This window comes from Ciconia boyciana, chromosome 18, assembly GCF_034638445.1.
Source record: "Ciconia boyciana chromosome 18, ASM3463844v1, whole genome shotgun sequence".
Taxonomy (NCBI): Eukaryota; Metazoa; Chordata; class Aves; order Ciconiiformes; family Ciconiidae; genus Ciconia; species Ciconia boyciana.
The window spans coordinates 5,180,562-5,203,466 of record NC_132951.1 but is presented as its reverse complement, the minus strand read 5'-3'; the positions used below and the strand labels follow the sequence as shown (position 1 = coordinate 5,203,466).

Below are 22,905 nucleotides of genomic sequence, written 5' to 3'. Positions count from 1 at the left end.
GCTGGTTTGATTTGCCGTGCCTAAAACTTGCTACCATTGCCAAAGACATGAGAACTAGCCCAGACGCTACTGCTTTTTTAGAGTTTTCTCTCTCTCTCCAGTTAGGTATTAAGTTCAGAAAGGCAACCTTGATCCCGGTGGTATCTCCTGAGAAAAATGGTTTCAACATAAGGGCAATCAGGATAGAAAGTCTTCAGGTTTCCTAATGTCTCCTCATTTGTGAGAGATAGCTACCGCAGAAAAATATCCCTCCTTTCAGCAGCAAAAAGAATGAAAGGCTTGTGCATGTGGTTTTGGGTCCTTAAAAAATAAAAATAAAAATATTGACTTCGAAGTAGAAGCTTTTCTTCTTTCTCTTCCTGGAGACTTAGGAAGCTTGCTGAGATCAGAGATCTCCTTAATTGCCATTTCCAGGATTTCACCAAACAAACTCCAGCCATCAAAAGGAGCTTGTATGAGGTAACTTCTAAAAATAATACCTGCCTCCCACAACTGAAGCCAAATATACCTCCTATTCTTGCTGGAGCAGAATAAGCTTGTGACAGCAAATGCAGCATCCTACAGAAAGCCCACAGAAGGATTTTAAAACTGCATTTGATGCTTTGCTATTGTTGGCTCAAGATGCATATTAATGCCTTTCCCCAGGATAGAAAGGCTCTTATGGTACCAATATAGGTCAGGCAGAATGTGCAGCACAAGTGACGTAATCTTTTTATTGTAATCATCCAATTTTCTATCTATTGGATTATTTAATAGTAACAGCTTCTATTCAGATTAGTGTTATGTTATGAGGGAAGAGAGAGCACAATCTACTAAGGAAGACAGGGAGAATGGAGAATAAGGATTCCCCACCAATGGCCAAACCTCAGAAATCTGCGTTAAGGAGCTGCTTCCATCACTTTTGTGTAGGGCAGAAGACAGCGCGTGTGCGGCTTTTTGCACTACATGTGGAGAATTAGTTGTCACTATTAAGTAGCCCATGGATGTGACTGCTTAATCGAGCCTTCATGCCAGAGCAATGTATACCTTTTTATGCACAGCTGTTACACATAAGGTAATGGGAGCTTCCCTGATATATTTTGCCCATTATGGAGTGCTCAGCAATAGAGTGTTCTTGCAATAGAGGCACATCAGGAAAGAAAGGTAAATAACTTTAATTAAAATCTTGTCAATGAACAGGGTAAGCCTCAAAACACTTGCATCAAGAGATAACACAATGACTGAATTATTGTAGCTTGCAAAAGGCTACAGGGGTAGCAACCGTGGATTTAACTGATCCCACTCACTCAGTGAAGCAGACGAGTCATTCACCAGTCCAGGTGAGAGGAAGAATTTTGCCCAGTAAGCACAATCTGTAATGGATTTTGGTTAGGAAAAAACCTTGTAATTTTTATCACTTGGCCAGGGTGTTCTGCTCCCTCACAGCATGGCAATGCATGTACTTGATGTATAGTCAGCATAGCTAAGAGGGTGAGTACCTCCACTGGAGTGGGGAAGACACATAAGAATTCATCACCCAAAACACACTTTCCAAAATATGTTTCTCTTTCATAAGCATACCATAGACCTCAAGAAGATCCTGCCCCTTTAGCTCCCACTGTCTTGCCCCCTAGTTTTTACCAAACCAGTCAGTCCGTTTGACATTGAACATGTGATGGAGGAGGAAGAGACTAGCGGAGATGGGAGCACTGATATGCAAATATACTAATAAAAAGGAAACCAATTAGCATTAGTGAAGACAACAGTCAGTACACCAGCAACCATATAATGGCTCTGGTAAGAGCAAGCTGCTTTCTAATCAGAAGAGAAAAAAAAAAGAGAATGATTGAAACAGAGAATTGGTCTGCCCATTTATTATTTTTACTACTTTCTTTATAAATTAAGCCAAATCCTACATAGGTCACTTGGACTTTTCCTACCATTTCTCTCTCTCCCTGGTGCAGGCAAATTTTATTGTACTGATTTAGTACCTTGATTACCACATCATTTTTCTGTTCCCCCCCCACCCCCCACCCCCAAAAATGAGGAGAAAATAAGAAGATATAATTATAACATTTCTTCTGTGTTACTCATCAGATTTTTGTATGCCATCAATTAAAACCACATCTATTATAAATACACAATATCCATCACTTAAATTAGGCCAAAGCTTTAAAAACGCCCTGTAAGATTTTTCCATGTCAGAATAATTCAATCACTATTATGTTTCCTTGATGCAACTATTTTGGGACTTAGCTTGTTCCTTGATAGGATTTTAATTAAGTCATTTACATTTAATTTCCAAATATGTAGCTGTTACAGAAGGCAGCAAGGAAATGAAAAGACAAAAAGAAACCTGAAGACAGCCAATCTTTAACAAAAATATTTCTGAAATAAAAATGAATCCGAGGAATACATATTCAGTGATAAGTATTCCAGTCCACGTCTGGTAAACTCTCAGATAATGGCAGCATGGTAGGGTCACTGGGGTTCTATTAGCTCAATTAATGAGGAGTAAGATAAGGCTAACACCTAGCTCTTCAAACGGCTAAAAAATAGAGCTGATAGTAATGGAGTTATTAACCTTCGCCAGCCATTGAATTTTGCTGCTGATTCAAACTCCATTTCCTAGTTCAGGCCTCCATTAATAGGCTGTTTATTATCCCTAATCCACATTGGGATCAGCTGCAGAAATATGAATGCCCCATGTAAAGACCAAATAGTTAAAAAAAAAAAAAAAATTTCCATTCTGATTTTTCCCTTTTCAACATATTCACAGATTCTACCTTAGAAATTAGGAACTTCATTATCCTAAACTGTTTGAATACAGGTTCTTAGCAGTGTGATAAAAAATAAGCTTTAAATGTATTATGTAAAAAGATGACATAATCGGGGATACAGCCACATCGTTTTGAAGACCAAATAAAACACTGCTGGAAAACTTGCACTGGAGAAGCTAGTGCTGTTTATTTTCTCTACTGGGAAAGAAAAAACTTTAATATTGGAAAAATGGGTATTTGAAATATATTATATATGTATTGATAGGTCAATCCTCAAGTTCATCTCTCCCTTGCCCAGCTTTGTCTGCCCACTTGTATTGTTTGTAGATAGTACTGTAATATAATTAATCAATACTGAAATGTAAAACAATCGACCCTGGACTCGGATCAGATGGAAAAAAACCCAAAGGAAATGATGGAATGGAGGAACTGGGAATCCCAGCATGCACTTAGCAGCAGAGCCCATTGGCACAGATGGAAGGGCTTGCTTTATCGGCTTGAGGAGAACTCTAACAAAAACCTGGCTACAATTTTAACTACAGAGATCTTGAGTTAAAGGGTCTTTAGGCTCCTTCATCAGTTTGTACACACTCAATTGAGATTTGTGACACTTCGTGATTTTTCAGTATATTTTCAATGAAAGAGACACTATATAGTTACCATAGTCTACACACACAGGACATTCTTCCAAAATCTATCACAATAACATCCAATAGAATATCAGCAATTATGAGTAATGGAGTTAAGATCAAAATAAAAAATGTTTATGCTAATATATATACATCCAGTACACAGTGCTACCCTCAAAACTGAAAGCAGTTGTAGTTGTCCCATCTCAGCAAAGAAACAGCTAGCATAACTAGAGAAGGTAGAGAACGGAGACAGGATGATCCAAAGAGTGAAATGACTTCTAGGAAAGGAAAGGATAACCAGACCAAGGTTCTTTGCTCAGGAAAGAGATGACTGAACAGGCATATACAAGAGGCTTATAAAATCAGAAGCGTTAGGAGACATGAACAGGGAATGCTTAGAACTGTTTCGCAATACAAGAAAGGAACCCAGAAAAACCACTGTGAAGTATTTTCATACAACACCCAGTGAAAAAGTGCAACTTCTTTCTGTACAATTTGGTGGAGGCCAAAAGTACATTGTTGAAAAAGAGACTATAAAGTCAAGGAAAATGGGCTATTAGACAGTTGTCCAGATGACCCTCTGGCTCAGGGAATCCTTAAACTGCTGATTGCCTTAAGCTGGCCTGGAACCAGCAGACAGCTGGTCATGAACCAGCTGAAGCTAATGACAAGAGATATATAACAGATGACACTGTTGCTGCTGAATCTTATTGTAGCTGTAAGTTTGGGAGAGAGCAGAAGGGGATAAGAAATATTTTGGTAGATATTAAATAGAGTTTTCAGTATATTAGAACTATCCATGGCTATACTACATATTTCTTATTGTTGCTCAAGCATTAACAACAAAAAAACCCCTAAAATACCTATTTACACTCATTTGGATGAGGAACTGAATTCAGTCCTTGCGTTAGTAGTTCTGAGCTTCAGATGCCAACCTGTAATTGTATTTGGATTCCCACTTACCGTAGGCACTAAGTGGTTAACTGTGTTCTTTTACTAGAAAGCTGAGAGACCACTAATAGATTCAGCTTCTTATTTGCCCTAAAGGCTGCCACAGTTCAATACGATTAGGATCCTGTCCACTTAAGCAGTAACTGCTTCATAGGGAGGAACATAGAAAGCAATACATGTCTTCTCTGAGTACAGAAAGAGCAGTTCTTTGGTAGACGGGTTTTGTCTGATACAGGCAGGTCTTCCTGTACCAGTCTGTAAGCAAGCCCTTCCTCTACTGCAAATTCTAATTTAAAGAACACCCTGTACCTTACTTTTTCAGTGGAAAATGAATTATTTTCCTTTTTGTTCCAGGGCAGTTCTTTGGATGCAGTGGCTGATGCTGTATGAGTTTTTTTATTATTACATTTTAACAAACTTTATAGCCCATTTTGTTTGTTTTCAAATAACTTTATTTTCCTTCTTTTCTACCATCAATTACTAGGTTTGTTTTTCTTTCCATAAGATGGAGGAGTCAGGAGACTGATCCTGCTCAATGCTGTATAATTTAGTATTATGTGTACTAGCTTTATGAGGTGGGAGTCAGATAAAACATAGTATTTGAACACTAACCATTTATTAGCTCTAAGGAATAGATTTGTGACTTGACAAGCAGACAATAACTCTGTGTTCTGATCAGCCAAAGAGGTCTACTTTGAGTTCAAAACACAGAGTAACATACTCTTTCACAAATAATTTTGTTCACTGATGTGACTAGATTTTAATAATAAACTTGATATATATGTAAATTTATTTTAATCTAATTTCATCAACAGAGCCCTCCTAAAAATGAGACTTTGTAGATTGTTCTGTGTCTGATTTATAGATTTCTGTATCCTATTCCCAGATTGATTTCAAGGCTATAATTCTATCAGGTTTTTCTCCTGATGTCAGAAACACCACCTCTGCAGATAGTGTTTTATAACTAGCATCACAACTGAAACTGAATTACTGCCCTGCTATCCTATGCTGCAATATGTCCTTTTGCTTATAATCACCCTCTCTCCCTTATATACCTACTACTTCAGTTTCATGGAAAATATCAGCTCCAAAATCAATCAGGTAGCATGATGTCTATTTTTGTCCCTTACTTCAACCCCTGTATAAAATAGCAGGGGCCAAATTCTTAACTCAGATATGAATGTGCAGAGCTCTTTAAAGAAAATGGAAGCTGAGCAAATGGATCAGTGCCAAATTTCCACACATGCAATTTTATAATGAGTTGTTCTTCCTCACTTGATGAGGTCTCGATCCTGTAAAGGAGCACATGGCACACACTTGAGTATTCACACTGATCTCAGGTACTCAGACAAATGTTTAGGGACTCAGGACCTACCTTCTAAATGCACATGAAGAATAATCCATGGGAAATATTCTTTCACTGAGTCTAGCATAAGTTTCAAGATTCTTTCTCCCTTTTTTCATGAAATGGATTCCTGTTTAAGATGTATTTTGTCTTACTTTTAATAAAGCTACTGCTGTTTTCACATACTTTCATTTTTAAACCTTGATGGCATGACTGCTGGCTCCCTCCCTTTTCACTCTCCTCTCTTCTCTCTCCAACTCAGCCTTACCCTTTTACATCTTTCCTCTGTGCCCCGGGGAGTGGCAGGGGGACGGAGTGCAGCCACACAGAAGACACAGGAAGCGTAACTTTGCCAACTTAAACACTTATGTGGGTAATATACCTTTTCCACTACTAGTTTTTAGATAAGAATAAGCTTCCTGGAAGCATAAGGACTACAAATTTCCAATGTATGCCTTTGGAGCGGCCATTGTGTCAGCCAGTGGTATGGACTGAACCAGGAACCCCTGGAGGGGAACGGAGAAGCTTCTCAGCTTTGATGAGTACACCAGCATTTCAAATCCTCACCACCCTTGGACCAGCTGTAAAGAGTAACTCCATTTTATTTGCCTGGCAATCATAACAGTTCTCTTTTTATGCTCATTTCTCTCATATTACATTTCTGAACACTTCATTATAGCTCAAATAAAATATAATTCTCATGTTGTTTTTAATTATTTCACAAAACCCAAAAGTCTCATAATGAGCTCCTCGCAATACTAATATATTTCCATAATATTATGCCAATGCTAAAGAAAGAAGATGTAGATCCCCCCTCCTGCTGCAAATAAAACACACCTTCTGATATAATCCAAACTTTAATCCATTTCTTATAGTTTGCCTTTAGAGGCAACTCAAACAAATAACCAGAAGAACAAACCTCTTCTCTCTCCCACAGTTTGGCCATCTGGAGGATTTGTAAGGCCAATGCTTTATTTCCTACTCTCCAGGAGCAAGACCCCTTTTCTAGCTAAGGACGGAATAAATAAATAAGATGCAACAGCCTATACAATGTCAGTAAAGACCTGTATCTTTCCATAAACAAATTTTTCATATATGTAATGTCATGATTGCTAAATTTATATCTTACCTGTTTGGAATAAAATGTGATTGTTGCAGCTGTTCTCCCTGCTCTATGTCTCTTGGGAAGCCATAAAGCACCCAACCATTGGTCATGCAGTCTAGTGTGTTTAGGCGTCCTGCCAGGATCTTCATAACAAGGTTGTCTGGGACTGCAAAGGATTAAAAAGATGACATTTATTTTGTTGCTGAGTCTGCAATTAAGGAGGATACAAACTACTTTTTCTGGTTAGACTGCTACGGGAACTGAACCACAAGGAGTTATTGCTGTTTATGATTGATAGATTTTAGAGAGAGGAGTTACTGTTGACTTTGCATAGTTACTGTGCTGCCATGGAACCCCCAAACTCATAAGGAACTGTAGGACTGAAGCAAAGTATTTGGTAAAAACTGATGCCTACATAATTTTGCAATGTACTTTTTCTCTCAGCCATACTGGGCTGATGTCACAATGAAGTGACATAATCTTATCAAAATGCAACAATAATGACGTGAGTTGTGTAAAAGAAATCCTAAAACAGGAAAGAAATTTCTGTAGTGTTCTGTATTTAACTTAGCAGCTGATAATGGTTCTGCCACAGCAGGTTAGATGCGATATTTCTCCAATTTGCCCAAAAGCTTGCAGCTTTTATAACTGAAAATAAATTTCCAAAATGTATTTCAACTACTGTAATTACTGCATTGATGACTCCCTAATTTTAGAGATAAAAGTTCTCTTTCCTCCATTATTATTTTTCTTTAGGGCATGAGAGAACATCAGCAAGATGCTGATTGGGATTACAATTACTACGCAGCTTTTAAAATTCTATTTAATGGGACACAGTGGTAAGGAGGTATCCTGCATATTTTCAGTATAGCCTTCATAAAGTAAAATATTTCAATCGAGATACTTAAACTTACGTATCTTGTAACTTTTTTTCTTTTTACAGAATAATTAAATTCTTAGGTTCAACAACAGTGACTATAAATTTTGCAAGGACTCTTGCAATGTGTTGGGTGCAGTGTCAAATAACCCCAAAGAAAGGTCAGCAAAATCACCTCAAGCTACTTCCCAAAAAGGCAGCCAAAACAATTTTCAAGAAGCAATGAGAGTCCCTTCTCTTTATTTGTACTGTATGTCTAATACACTGTTGCCTCTACTGGAAACAAGCAATAAAAAATGCTACATAAATCCACATCATGGAGTGTTGATGTTTTGATACTCACTCTGCCATTGCATCTGCATACAAAAATACAACAACAAGGGCTTGTAGGAGAGCGTAAGCGTCAGATTTCTAACAATGCAATTCGCTTTAGGACTAGCTGACAGGAATGTGCCTGTATTTTAGTAGAGTATATTATTAGCAGTGCACATTTATACCCTGGGTACAAGCAGATTTTAAACCACAACAGCAGAATCCATTTGCTTCCTGAAATTTAATATTTCCTAAAGACTTACACCTCTATCATGACATTCATTACTTCTCCTTTAAATAATCAAATTACTGAGTTTACAGAATTGCACTCAGGATTCAATGTACCAGCAAAAAGGGAGTAAAACCACAGGGAATTCATTAGAAAACAGCTTAGTGTATTAATTGAGGATACCCACTTCACATTATAAAAAAACAAGTTAAGGAGAGTAATATTCTCTATCTGCTAAAACAAAAAACGAATGGAATAAAATCAGACACTTGACAGAGAGCAAAATGACAATGCAAAACTAGGCATTCTGTTAAAAATGGGATTCATAAAATTAACTATACAACAGTGCAGCAGCAGGCAGAAATGTTATTAGACAGATGATACTTATCTATCTAGGACCTGAGCTGCAGGCAGGCATAGAGGGGATAACAGGAGAATTTCAGTGCTCTTTGCAGGGCAGTTCTCCCTACCCTCCAGGTTACAAGAACTAATACAAATCCAAGACATCCTGGTAGGGAGAAAGAAAAAAAATATCCCACCTTCTCTTCCCCCAAAATATATTCCATACAAAGACCCGTGGAATTTTCCTGGTAGTCTTGAATTTCTGGGTGCAGCACTAAACTTTCTGTCTTGCATGTTATATTATCATGACTCCTACTGGAATCATTAACATGGATTTACAAAGATGCCAAATTACACGTTTTTTTTGAAACATTTTCAGAATGCTTAAAGACAGTTTTGCAGTTTTGAATGAAACCTACAAACCCAAGAGTAAAACTGCACTAAGGTAGGATTCTGCTGGAGCTGACATCCCTGTGAGATGAAGAGGGAGTCAGGGCAGAGGGTGAAAGCCCCAGGAATGGCACAGAGAAATAAGTGGGTATACTGTGCTGTCGGGCTTCCAGCAGGTTGTAGGAGATTCTCCAGTTCCACGGGCCAAATTGCTTCCATCCTGCATATGGGAAGAGAAACACTACAGCCTACAAGAAAATGAAAAAGCAATTGTGATGGGAACCAGGCAGCATCTCCTCAATCTGATCACTTCCCATAGGCCACCTGTGAATCCTGATGATCGAAATCCTCTACTTTGGTCACTATTTTTGAACAAAACTAAAGCAATCACAAGAGGAAAAAAAAAAATCTAACAAGATGCACTGACAATTAATTAACAATTTATCTAATGGCATGCCAGGTTTGGGGTTTTTCGAATAATACTGGTAACCCTGACACCTCGCTACCTTCAACGATGACTGACTAGAAGATATCAGCAATACACTTTAGATTGTTTGTACACTCATGTACACATATACATCACTGAATAATATAGATGCTTACATATTTTCTGTGCCTCCCTCTAAAGCTTGATGGTGAGAAATAAAACATAAACAAGTCAGACAGCAAGCTCTGCTCTCCTCTTGATTAGCAAACATACCTATCACTTCAACACAATAGGGGAACATAGCTTGTTGGCTGTTCAATGGCATTACAAAGTACATCAGCTGCCCTTGAACAGGAACAGTCACACTTAAAACAGCTGCATTAAAACTGTAAAACATCTTCCACAGACCAGAGGGGGAAAAAAAAAAAGGAGAAAAAAAGGAAGAAAGAAATCAGTATTATTCTTATTTTGCTGTGGTACAGACAGAGTAGGTAATGAAGAACTCTGCAGTATGGTATTCCTTTTCACTCATGTGGAACTGTTTCTTGAATGTAAGGCAAATTAATAACCTGTAATTGGAGGGGCACAGTCTGTAAGTAACTAGCCAGAGGTCTCCTGGCCTTAAGCACATGACCCAACGGGCTATACAGCAAAGTAAAATGTAGAGCTTTTCTGATGAGACAGTCAATCTACATGTTTTAAGTAGATTATGAAGCACAAGAGCTTTGAATAATCAATTCCTTTTCAACATAAGCTTGTGTGAGTTTCCAACTCTGGAAGTTGGGGGAATGAGGCTCTAGAGAGGTTTTACTTCATCATTACAGAAGTCCAAAGATAAGTTTCTTGTAAAAATTACAATGTGCTACAAAGAGATATCCAGATTAGGTAATGTGGAAGTACATCTCTATTAAGGCAAGAAATCAAGGTACAGGAGTAAAATTCACCCCTCAGAAGTAAGGCTGCAGAGCTGCTGAGCTACAGTGATACCCTGAGAGCACTGTACATACCTGTGGACTAAAGTCACAGTGAACCTCAGAAGTTGTATACATGGCAGAATGAGGCCACAACCAGCTCCATACAGAAAGGTAATTCCGTCATGCATACGTTCTTGCCTAACATCAATACCACACACTGTATCTCCTTTATCTCCCAGCTTGTCTTGACCATGTTAATGGTCTAGACTATGCAGCAGAATTAGCAGCTGTGGTCCTAAGAAGTGATCCAATCAATTCAAGGGTATGATCAGGCAGGGTACAGAGGCTTAAAGCGCTGCTGTTCATCCTGGAACTGCTGCGTGGACACCTAGAGATTTTCTGTCTCCAGGCCTGTCAATCAGCACCTTCCAGCAGACCATTTAAAAAATAAATTTACTTCCCAGAGCTTCAAAGGTTTTCACAAGTATAAGGTACTTCTCATGAAAAGTACCTCCTCATGCAACTCATAGGAGCGTGGCCTATTAGCTCTTACCCAACCCATAGATCTGCAGGACTAATAGAAAACCGTATCAGGCAATCAGTTGACAAAATCATACCATCTGCTCAAGACAAAAGTAACAGAACATTAAAGGCACAGTCTGAAAGGCAAAAACACTACTTGAGAGATTACAGGGCACTATTCTCCAATAGCTTCAATGCTGTCAGTGCTCCAAGCTATACAATTATCATATTTAAATTGATTCCTTCTCCATATCTTTCCCTTTAAAACAGATTTTTGAAGGGTATTGACTCACTTCTCCAAACCTATGAAACTTCAATTCTAAGTACAGCATAAATGCATTTGGAGATATAAATTCTGTCAGCTTTGTGCTGTAAAAAGTTTAAGGTCCTTTTGATGATATTGGTCCATTTACCCTTTATCCTTCTCTTGGAGATTTTTTTTTTTAGCTAGGTCTGAAGACTTTCACAGCTAATTCTGATGCCTGAGGCTTGATCCCAGTACTTGACAGTTAACATCTTGCCCTGAGTATAAGCTACTGCCGAAGGCTACTTTTCTGGATTGTCCTGTCAATCCTAAATTTAGCAAAGCATAAGATTTGCTTATCTTATTGCTCTATAAACTGTGGATTATTCACAACGGGTCATTTTATTTGGGCCTTTCAGGGAGGTATTCTATTTTCTTGCCCACATTAAGGTCTTCAGAGGGCGTATCAATTTGTTTTTAATGTGTTTGAGACAGAGTTAACAGTGATTTACCATCGGGCAGGTTGATCAATATTTTAATTTAATCCTGCCAACACACCAGAATTGTGAAAAGGGGCTATTTTTCCATTTCATAGCATATCGCCAATTTTGCTTACTGGAGATAATAAAAAATAATCCATAGGCGTCTTCAATGCAAACGGCGGCGGCGGGAGGAAGAGGCCCGTTTTCGCTCCCATGCAGCAAGGCGAAGGGGAGCGTTTCCTCCCGGCGGCGGGCTCGGGCGGAGGCCGGGGCGCTCACGCCGCAGAGCCCCGGCGGGGCATCGGCTGGGCCCGGCCCCGCTCGGCGCCGCCGCCGCCGCGGCCCGGCCCGGCCCGGCCCCGCTCCGCTCGCCGCCGCCGTTGGTTGTTCTCTACCGCCACCTGCCGGGCGCGGCGGGCAGCGCGGGGCGGCGGCAGCCGGTAGCCGCCCGGCGGGCAGCAGCCACCGCTGCGGCAGCGACTTTAAACGGCCGAAATGTCGGTAATTCACGGAAAGGGAGACCGCTCCGGCGTCTGCTCAGTCCTCCTTAATGACGGACACGGCCGGGCTGTCACGGGGAACCTGAAAGCGCCTCTGGTTTCGGGATGTTCGAAGCTAAGGGGAAGCCGGCAAATAAAGAGGCACCACAGCAAATAATACCGACCTGGCATGTGCAAAGTCCCGTAACGCTTATTTAGTCATTTCATCAAATAGAAAATTTACGCAGAAACACAGTCTCCACTCGCTCGTTTTACCTATACAGCACTGCTGAGAAGGGCTTCCCGTAAGCACTGGAATAAGTATTTTAAGACAGTAAAATACATATGATAGTAATATTTCATTTCCACATTTTAAATATTTTTGTTTCTTCAAATATATTAGAACCTCCTTTTTTTTGGAGGTATTTAGTAATTTAAAATAGGAATTAGCTGTATTAAAGAGGAAGTGATGACATTTTTAAAGCAGGCACGATCCTAAATCATCGATCAAATGATACACGATAAATCAAGCCTTTCAGAAACGCATGTTAAAGGAGTGCATCATGCTTTCTCACAGTTATCAAGCTAGAGATTCAGGAATCTACATCAGATCACACTGAGCGGCTAGATAAGATTCCAGCCCCTTACACTGCTCTACCTGCGAGTGGCATCTTCAGATTTAGCCATGGAAATTCAGTTCAAACCGAGTATCCAGCATACAAACACACAGAGCTTTTTACTCCTAAAAATAGCCTCTGCGATGCTGTCAGTGTCCGTGTGTATTTGCCTAATGGCACAGGCTGCCAGTGAGTCACAGGATGATCTAGCGGGCTGACGCCAAGGTCAAGATCCGCACACCTGGGCTCCCATCCACGCTCGCACACCGACTGCGGCGTGACGCGAGTTGAATTAGGTTTCCTGCCTCAGTTTACCCACCTGCAAGACAAAAGCTACTCTGAATTACCTCACAGGGATGTTTCTAACCTGAAAGTTTCTGAAGCTAGTAACAAAATGTGTATTTGCACTACTACTTCTTCAGCTTCTGCAGAGGGAATATAGCTAGACACAAGACGAACCGTAGTTCTAACCCATCGAACGCATCGTTTCCATTACCATCCAAGTTCCCTATTTCCTCCCTATTTCTAAACTAGTTCAGCTCTACTGAAGAACACAGGGCTTGTGACAGGGCAGAATTTGGCCTACAAAACCCTTTTTGACAGTGATAATATTCAGAAAAGAACAAATTTGGTCTGATAAACATGGAGAAAAACATCTTGGCTTTCTATACCAAATACTCATTCACCATGTGATGGAGAAGAGAGGACGTCAAGGGCTTTGTCGTTGCTTACCAGTGAGGCCTGGTGCCAGCATGCACTCTAGATCCCCAGCAGCGGGATCAGCTGCCCAGTCCTGTGTCTCTCCCCTTGCTGCTCCTCCTGACACCTAGCAGCCACATTAAAGGGACATTCAAAATGTAAAGTGATACACAAGAGCTATTAAATGTTTTGCTTGTCATTAAAAAAGTGTTTCATATAGGAGCCTGATTCTGTATGTATGGCACCCAGTGAAACAGAGCCAAAGCCAGAATTTGATGTTAAACTCCAAAGAGCGCATGCTGCCAATATGCAACACGCTCTTCCTTCCAGTTGTCTTATAAAAACTCATGTGATTTCCCCATCCCGAACTCCAAAGAGAAAACCAAAGAGAATTCCAGTCAGCAGCCCTTTGCCGAGGAGCTAGCGCTGCAAGAAGAGTACCAGGAAAGGAAACACCACATTTCTAAGTTTTTAAACAAAGACTATCAGCTGTAAAGATCAAAATAAATAGAAAAGATTAATACTTAGCATTTATATTGTGCTTTGCTGTTTAAAAGCCCCTGACAAGCATGAGGCCCTGTATGGCCAAGGGCCACAACTTCACTCAAATCCATGAGGGCTTGTGGCACTTTGGCGGTGCACAAAGATGCCCCCGACCAAAAATGGGAACGGTGGAAATCTGGTAGATACGTTTTAACTTTCAACCTGTTTTACCCAGTCCCTCATGCAAGCCCACAGACTCCAGCAGCGCTATCCCTGCGAGCTATGATGCCTCATATTGGACTATCGCTACTCCAGTAACAATAATAATGGTGAATACTGCTGCAAAACCAGGAGACTGGCAAAATTTATACGGGCGGGACCCTATCCACTAGCTGACTGATTATCACAATTGCTCCAGAAAACAACTGCACTAGACTCTTAAATAAAATCACATTTATTGTGTCTGGTCTGGCTTCTAGGCTTGGCTTTTCAGGGTGGGTTTTTTTGTTGGTTTTAGTTTTTTTTCTTTTTTTTAAACTCTTAAATGGGGTGGCCTTTAAAAATGTCTCTGTAGACTGAGTCTCCCTAGTGTTACTTCAGCCCTGAACATCTGCTAGCCAGATATAGCAATTTTGATTGTTGCATGTTGCATAGAATAAAGAAAAATATATTCTAGATTTTCAAATAAAGGAAAAGGGGACTCTAATGTATCATATTGTAGTGATTCAACACATAAAAAAATAAAATTCAGGAAAGAAGTTGACAACTTACTGCCTATATGCTTTCACGTAAAACTTTCTATTCTACAACCTTGTATCTTTTATTAAAATATAGACACCTAAAACAGAAAAAAAAAATTAAGTTTTATTTTGTTCTCTTGACCACCAATTTTCTCCTAGCAGGAAAAAAGACTGCTACCTATTTTCCATAAAAAAACCCTTTGTAGCAGTCCCAGAGGAAAAGTCAAAAGTTTGACTTGAAAAACAGAGCTACTTCAAAAGCATTGTCAAACAGAGGTGAAGGTTTCTTAAAAATGCATACATTAAAGTATGGTGTATTCATAAATATCTCTGTAACTTTACACAGTATATTTGTGATTGAGGTGTATATATAGGTGAACATATAGCGCCGTTATAAAACTAACTTAAATAAAGTAGAAAATCAATTTGTTTATTAGCTACTGTTTGGGCTCTGTGTGTGTGTGCATGTGTGTGCATGTGTGTGAAAAATGAAAGAAAAATGGAGAGTTTTTTTCAATAATAAAAAGGGAGTTGCACTGCAGGGCCCCTAAAGCTTGTGAAAAATTAAACTCGACGGATTCAAACTGTCCTATTTCCACTTCAAAAGAGAAGAGGCACTGAGCTCTTCCCAACTTATCTTCAAACGCCCAGCACCCTAGAAAGTTTCTTTAAAAAAAATAAAGTCTCTAGTTCCCCCAAGCACTGTACCCGTTACTGTAGCTGCTGTCTCTCCCTCTTCTAATTATACCCATGTGAGTCTATTAATCAACTTGTAAATTATTTAGAGAGCCATGCGCTGTCTTCAGCTAGTACAAACACACTGCATGCAAAGACTTGCTGAAAACCAATGGAGCTCCCAAAGGGTCTCTCTCCAATGTTCAGACAGCTTGCAGCTCGCCAGTACAGCGCTGTTAAAAACAAAAAATAACACTAAGCTTACCTCCTCAGATATAAAGATTTACTCAGCCTTTCAACTCTGAAACTCTTTGCAAGTTTTTAACAAAGAGGAAGTTGCTCTATTGTCAAATCTTTATTTCACACTTAGTGATGAGAATATTAATTTGATGTCAAAAAAACCCCCAAGTGCTTTCAGTGAGACTGTGATCACAATCACCAGGGGACCCCAACTTTCAGAGGCTACACCAAAAAGCACCCCTTTAAAACCATTCCAATTTAAAATAAGGGGGGGGGGGGGGGGAAATCTACATTTGTACAGTAATAGTTTTTATTAGAAAATAGGAGAAATTAGGGAATTCCAGATTTTACCCCCCACATGCAGACTGCCATTGGGGACAGCTTCAGATATTACTACTTAAAAAATAGAAAAAGGAAGGGGAAAAAACAACACAGGTTGTCTGTGTTCAACTCTAACAGGCTGCAAACAGTGCAGTGTTATCTGTCTTCCATGAATCAGCTCTCTTTACCACCTGAATCTTCATTTTGGTGGAAAAAACAATTACCCAAACTAATAGCAGTTCTCCCAGCTGAAAAGCAGAATCTTACTGGTTTGGGAGTGGGTTTTTTCCCCCCTGCTCTTCATGCTGTTTTCCCGTCATCTCACTTTTCTTGGCTCCATTTATTGCAGCCTTGCAAACAGATATATTAATTAGCAGTGATCACGCCAAGCTATTTCACCATGAAAACATGGAAAATTGAACAGAATGGCATGCAAATTTCTTTTCAACTGACTGATGACCTTTCCTATTTTTGTGATGCCCTCAATGCCAAATGCTTCTGCTTCTATTTTCATTAATAAAATGCAAACATCTCAAGGGGCAAACACCAGGAACATTTAAGGGGGAAAAAAGCAGATATGCTTTCTGCATTTTTTTTTTCTCCCAGGGTATCAAATTCTGACAGACATCTTTACAATGGTGAACATAGATCCTGCAGATGGAACTTTAAATTAATGCGTGCCCATGTTTTCAATGAGACAGGTCCACAAGGCAGTCTAGCCCTCCTCAGAATTACAGCAACCCGGGGACACAAATTCTGCGTAAAGGTGTTCATCAAGCCAGTGGGGTCTATGAACGGGCTATCTACATACGCATCATTTGTCCATAGCCCGAGTTACTAGAAGGGGAGGACCAGTCTGTGGAATAGTCTCTTCGTAACACTTCAGAAGGAATCAAACTGAATTAATTAATTTATGGGAGTTGTCTTGCTGTCTAGGGAAGGGTTCTGGTCACTACGCTAACCTCTTACTCCAAATGGAAGTCTTCCTAGGCTGCCCAAGCAAATGGTGTGCGCTAAATTTAGCATTATTGACCAAGATTTAAACTAACTGGAGTTAGTGACTAGAAGACTGGTATCCGACTCCAATGCTGGTAATTTTCTGCCCAGAGTATAGTTAGCAATAGTTGCCTAGTATTCAGTGAAAACCACAATATCCTAAAGGAAAAGTCTGTGCATTTCAGACTGGTTGTCTAAGGAGCAACTCTATGTTTATGACAGACAGAAAGCAGTCAGGTTGCTGAACTTCTCACTGAAAACGCATTTTTTAATACCTAGTGTGCACCAACTGTAGACTAGAATGTCCTGGGAATTAAAAAATTAATGGGCTCAAAAATATCTGTGCTACCTTCATTAAGCAAAATAAATCACTATATACAAAATTGAGAAGTTTGATAAAGCAAGAGATAAGGTCTTTATGAGACAGCAAACACTGAAAAATATAGAAAATGGGAATGCACTGAGTTGCCTTCTGGGGTGAATAATAGAATTGTTTGGGCTGTTCTTGAAATACATGTTGTATACATGAAGCAGCAGTACAGGAAAAAGCAATACAAAGAATGTTTGTGACCCCTAAAACCAAGAAGAGATCCGAGTTAGTCAGCCAGAACTAGAACAGAATAGACAGTGGACAGCCTCACTAACTCAATAATGAGTTAGCTTTGAATAAGCTGGGTTTTGAGCCTTTTTATGATGCCACAACATCTTGGTGGTGTTGGCATATCTTAAATGACTAATTGTATGCAATCAGTTGTGTCCACAAGAAGGGAAACCACACTGAGATCAGTCCCCAGGGCAAGCAGTTTAAGAATATATGAAGCATGCCCTCAAGATTTTATGGCACTAGTTTCATTTTGACTAGTAATGATTTGAGTGCAACATGTCTCATGGTCTGTCTTTGGTTCCAGGGTGATAATATCATTTGCATGATTCCTTGCCCAAAGGAACAACTGTGCTGACTTGGTACGTAACTAGAAATGCAATGAAAATTTTGAAGTTCTAATTGCTTTTCCAGTTATAACACTGTCTGCTATTGACTAAACTAACTCTATTTAAATGCAATTTTCTTGAAACTGAGTGTAGTCAATAATAGTGTGAGAATCTTTCCTTTGTATTAACCTGGTTGTAACTCTGTAGCAAGACAGCAAGGAGTCTTTGCTCATCTTTCCTCTTCAGTACACTATGTTCTTTCATTTTCTCCAAGCCTCTTGTGAGGACAGTAATGAATTCTTGTTAGTGTTTACTAATGTAAATTCATTCTTTGTTATCCCTGGGAGAGGAGGATTAGCAAAATGACAGAACTTATTATTTCTGGTATTGCTATATAACACTTACTTTTATTCAGCCCTTAATTTTGTAGTATGTCCCACCAAATAAAATATAAGTGCATACAAGCAAAAACTAAGGGAGAATTTTTTAGCACAATGCACAGAAATATAGTTATGATTCCCATTAACATTCAGAAGCATTGTACAGCTTTATCCTGCATGCTATATTAAAAAAATTAATCTAAATCTGAAATAATTTCTAATTTGGAGGAAGAAAGGAATTACAACTTCAATTTCATTTTCCTGAAATGAAAGCAGCTCCCTTGGACTAAGGATGTGCATATTTTTATGACTGGCTAAAAATTATATCTGTGCAATTATTTTACTCTACCAGGAATGCTTTTGGTATCTTCTTTAAGGAACTTCAATGGTCAAGATGAAGTTTATAAAATACACAAAGAGCACTTTAGTAAAGAAAGCTCTTAAAGGACTGATCTTTGAATAAATAAATCATCCAAACTCCCATCTCAGTCATAACTGAAATTAGAGAGTGAGGTATTTACAGTGGCTGTTCTCTGCTTCACAGAGATGAGAAGAAAGTGAAATTACAGTATACACATGACTCTGAAATGCATGGATACCATGAAAAAGACACAAGCCCAGAGCTTAAAATGATCTCCACATGTGAGTTAGACTTCATACACAAGTAGCCACATTCAGGTCAATCAGACTATACACACGAGGAAGTTATTTCCACACATAAAGATCTAGGATACATTGCAATTAATAGACACTAAGATCTCTTGCCTTTGAGTTAAATGGCCATTCTGATTAGCAGCATCTCCAAATCAGGAAATCCTCTCCTAGATCTCTGTGCCTATGTTAGAGAGGACCCAGCTTCTCTCTTTCAGGCTCTAGAGATTCGTGCTTTCCATTCCCATGGTTCCCACATAAGCTCCTAGTCCCAGCAATATGGAGGCTGCCACAGAAAATTAATACATTGAACTAGCCGAGTTACTGCATTACGAATAACTGCAATCCATTCACTAGAGATGAAGTTTAGAGTTAAAATGTATTACCTTGTGGCTTGATAAAGTGACTGACAGAGGGATAGAATACCCAGAGCTGCAGGCTGCCAAAAGTCTTTTTGAAATGCTTAGGAAAGTACTGAATCTCTTGGTATGGTATCAAGGGAACCTCAGTTAATTTTATAGCCTCATGTTTCAGATCTGTGTAATTCAGCCTCAGAATTAATCTGTTGGGCAAAAAAGGGGACTCTCAAGCTTCCCATCTCACCAAATGACTTTCCTTGCCAAAAATAAAAGACAATGAAGATTTCTCTTTGCTCAGGGGGGGTTTGCTCAAAATTCCATTAACACTGAAGCTTAACCAAGATTTCTCCATCTTCAGTAAGATTGTCTCCTTATATTTGTATCGTTGGTAACCATTTGGCCTGTTGCCAGAAACAGGACTGAAAGTTCCTCTTCCAGGCCATTGTAATTTGGCAAAAATAAACATTCTTCTAAATACTACTGAAATACAACTTATCCTTTAGAACTACAGATCTTTTCTGATTTTTAACACCCACCACATACAGAGAGCTATCCTTGTGCAAGACAACTAACAAACATGTAAGTTTAAGCTGCTGCCCTAAGGAGCTTACAGTATTTATGATTTATCTGAAATCACTGCAGCGCCTTCCAAAAGCAAAGTACGCTTAGATATTCTTTGTGGTAGTCCCCTCCTGCAACCTAAAATGCTGATAGAAATGAAGTGCAAAAAAACTTTATTTTTAAGTTTAAAATATTTGCGTGAAAGTAGAGGAATCCACAGTAGCATTCTAAAAGTCAAAATCCACATATAAAAGCAGAGTCTTTACTATAACTCACTTGAAATAAAAATTAAACACAATATTGTGCTTTAAATAACAGTTTAAACATTTTAAAATTGTACATCTGTATCAGAATTCTGATTTTGATTTAGAGATAAAAACACGGAATTCAAATTTTGGAACGGGTACAGGAAATCTGAATTTCACTGGAACCGTGAACTATTTGCTTTGAAGATATCGAAGAGCTTAGAAGTCTAACTTCTGTTACACAGTGCTACAAATCACATGTAATGAATGGAATTCATCAACTTCGATTACTCTGATGTAAATCAGATTAGAATCTGACCAAGAAAAATTCACTCACAATTTATTTTTTGCCACAAATTTGTAATTACAGTTTAATGAGACAACAATGTGCCCTACCTGGGTATCCATTGTCAATATAAGGCTTAATGAGTTCTCCAAGTTTTGTCTTGTCTGCAACAGCTTCCTTTAGCAGTTGCCCACAGCAAACTAACAGGAAGGAAGAACAAAAAAGACACAAGGTTAAATTTTAAAAAGGAAGCAACAAAGAAAAGGAAAAAAAAAAAGCTAGAAGCTGCATACTGGAATAAGGTCACTGAATAAAATAAAAGTTGTAGGTTTTTTGGGTTTGTTGTTAGGATTTTTTTTTTTTTTGGCCAAGCAGAGCAAAAAGCAAAGAGACTGAGCAGGGGAGAATACTGAATAAAAAAGAATACATTTGGCAAAGAACATATTAAAAACAGAGATAGAGAGAAAGATATTAATCAAATATGTTTCTGAAATAATAACTCAAGGGATTGCTAGCGGTTTTCACTTTTTATAAACTTATAATTACTGAATAAATTTACACCTGCTGAACAGCATCTGAACCTCACTGTTGGAGGTGCAGGATAATACGCAGTTCAAGGAAGTGAATCCCTGGATCATTTAATGATCATGTAAGAATTATATTTAAAAAACTGTGCTAATGCAATATTATCATTGACTTCAAATACACAGAACACCAGGAGATGCAGATTTAAAGTTTTAGTCAGGACAGTTGTACATGAAACACTGCTTCTTTGGGCTTGGATAGCACTTTCTGACCAAAATTATTCAGTCTTACTGCCCCACACGGGCTAGATACAAGAGTCCTGACCCTTATTTTACAGAGAGGGAACTAAGGCATGGAGAGGTTACACAACATCACAAAAAGTCCTAGTTTCGACTCAGTTTTGGGAAATATTAGGTAACAGTCACTCTGTACATTATTGCATGACCTTTCAATGAATAATCATAAGTTGATTCCACCTTTTCTGAAATCAGTAGCACCAACATCTACAGCTGCACTGACTTTAATGCAAAAAGAAGCAAGCCCTTTCATCTGCTTTATCGCTGTTAATCACACTGTTTGGCAAACAAGAGTAAGAAAACTCCACAGGAACATTTCTTTGACAAAGCTGATGAAGTTTGATGTTTAAGTGACAAGGGATGAACACAAATTTTAAGTCACTAGTTGTCCTGGAGAAGCAAATTCATATTCACAATAAATGGTGTAAAAACATAACATAAACTCAGTGCATAGACCCCAACTTAAGACAACTAATATGTATAACCTAAATTCAATCCAATTCATGAGACTATTTAAACATAGGATTAAATTTTTAAGCCTGTGCTTCAATCCCAATGCCCTAATTGGAAATTAAGTATATGCTGAATTCTATTCTGAAAAATTATGGCCTTCCCACTCCATTTTAAATACTTAATTCTTCTAATATTTGGTTTACAGTATACTTAAAATAAAATTCAACACATGGGTGAAGCAGTGGTAATGGTATTTAGTAACAAGAGCTGCAACTCTCCCATATAGTAGTCACTTTAAAAAAAATGCAAATTTTGACCTAGATAAAAACACTATCAAACTTGCAGTTTTAGAAATAAAGTTAAAAAAATATTCAGAAACACGAGAACAAGTTAATTTTTAACACATTCAAACATATTTTTCATTAAGCCAATTACACAATTATTAAAAATATAGCTTTGAATAAATCTACAAATATTTATTTTTAATATGAAATTATAAAACACAACAATACTAAAATAACTGGTAGCATAAACATTCTATCACTTTTATTTGTACCTATCAGTATTGTAATATAGATTTTTGAATAATTTAAATTTACCTTACCAGGTTCACTGGATATCATTTTAGTCAGTCTTTTTTTTTTTTATAACACTAAAATAAAGATTTTAAATACAAAAATACTAAACTTAGAACCCCAAACTGATAGGTAGACAGTCTCATAGCTGTTTCTGTGCCTTTAATGGAACTGCACAAACCTAGACCTAGCCATTAGCTGGAACGATTCTATGGAAAGCATATGGCTTTTTCTGAAGGTTCAAGTTTGAACTTGAAAAAATTTATTTATTTCCTGAGCAGATCTACTAAACCTGTAATTGAAAACAATACTGCTTAGATCTTGAAGTTATTATTCACATGTAAAGCCAAATGAAGGTTCAATGAAATCTTTTGACTTCACCAGTTCAGGGAAGACACTAGCGAACTGGCACATCGCTATGGACAACTGAGTGAGTTCCACTTATTAAAGACTATCCCGAAGATAAAAAATCAATACCTACTTAATTTATACATTGAAAGAATACTAATGAAACAAACTTGCATTTTACTTAACACAGGGGATATGAATAATCGGCAAATTTTACAGATATCAGACATTTATTTAAAATAGTTTATGGCTACTCCACTATCAGAAGACATTATAGAGCATGGACACATACCACATCGATCCTATCACCAAGCTGTGTATTCATATTATAGGACTTTTTAACATGAGCATGCTAATCATGGACAAGCCTCGTATAGAATTTTCTGGGCCTCCTTTACAAAAGAAAGGGAATGCACTTTTAAATAATTACTTCCTTTTCCAATACATTACTTCAGATGCACAGAACCTGAGTCTTCATTAAAGTTCAGAGTAAATTCTATTTTAAAAGTGCCCCA

The 22,905-nt window shown here is 38.4% G+C and overlaps 1 protein-coding gene across 3 annotated transcripts in view; it reads right to left on the bottom strand.

The window, feature by feature from the left end:
- Positions 1-22,905, bottom strand: part of AK8 (adenylate kinase 8) — an 81,609-nt gene that overhangs the window by 30,475 nt on the left and 28,229 nt on the right. For all 3 annotated transcript variants that reach the window (XM_072883283.1, XM_072883286.1, XM_072883284.1), the window contains 2 exons: positions 20,304-20,393; positions 6,817-6,958 (listed from right to left, as the gene is read on the bottom strand). In XM_072883283.1, the coding sequence (XP_072739384.1) occupies positions 6,817-6,958; positions 20,304-20,393 (232 nt within the window). The remainder of the gene's footprint in view (positions 1-6,816; positions 6,959-20,303; positions 20,394-22,905) is intronic.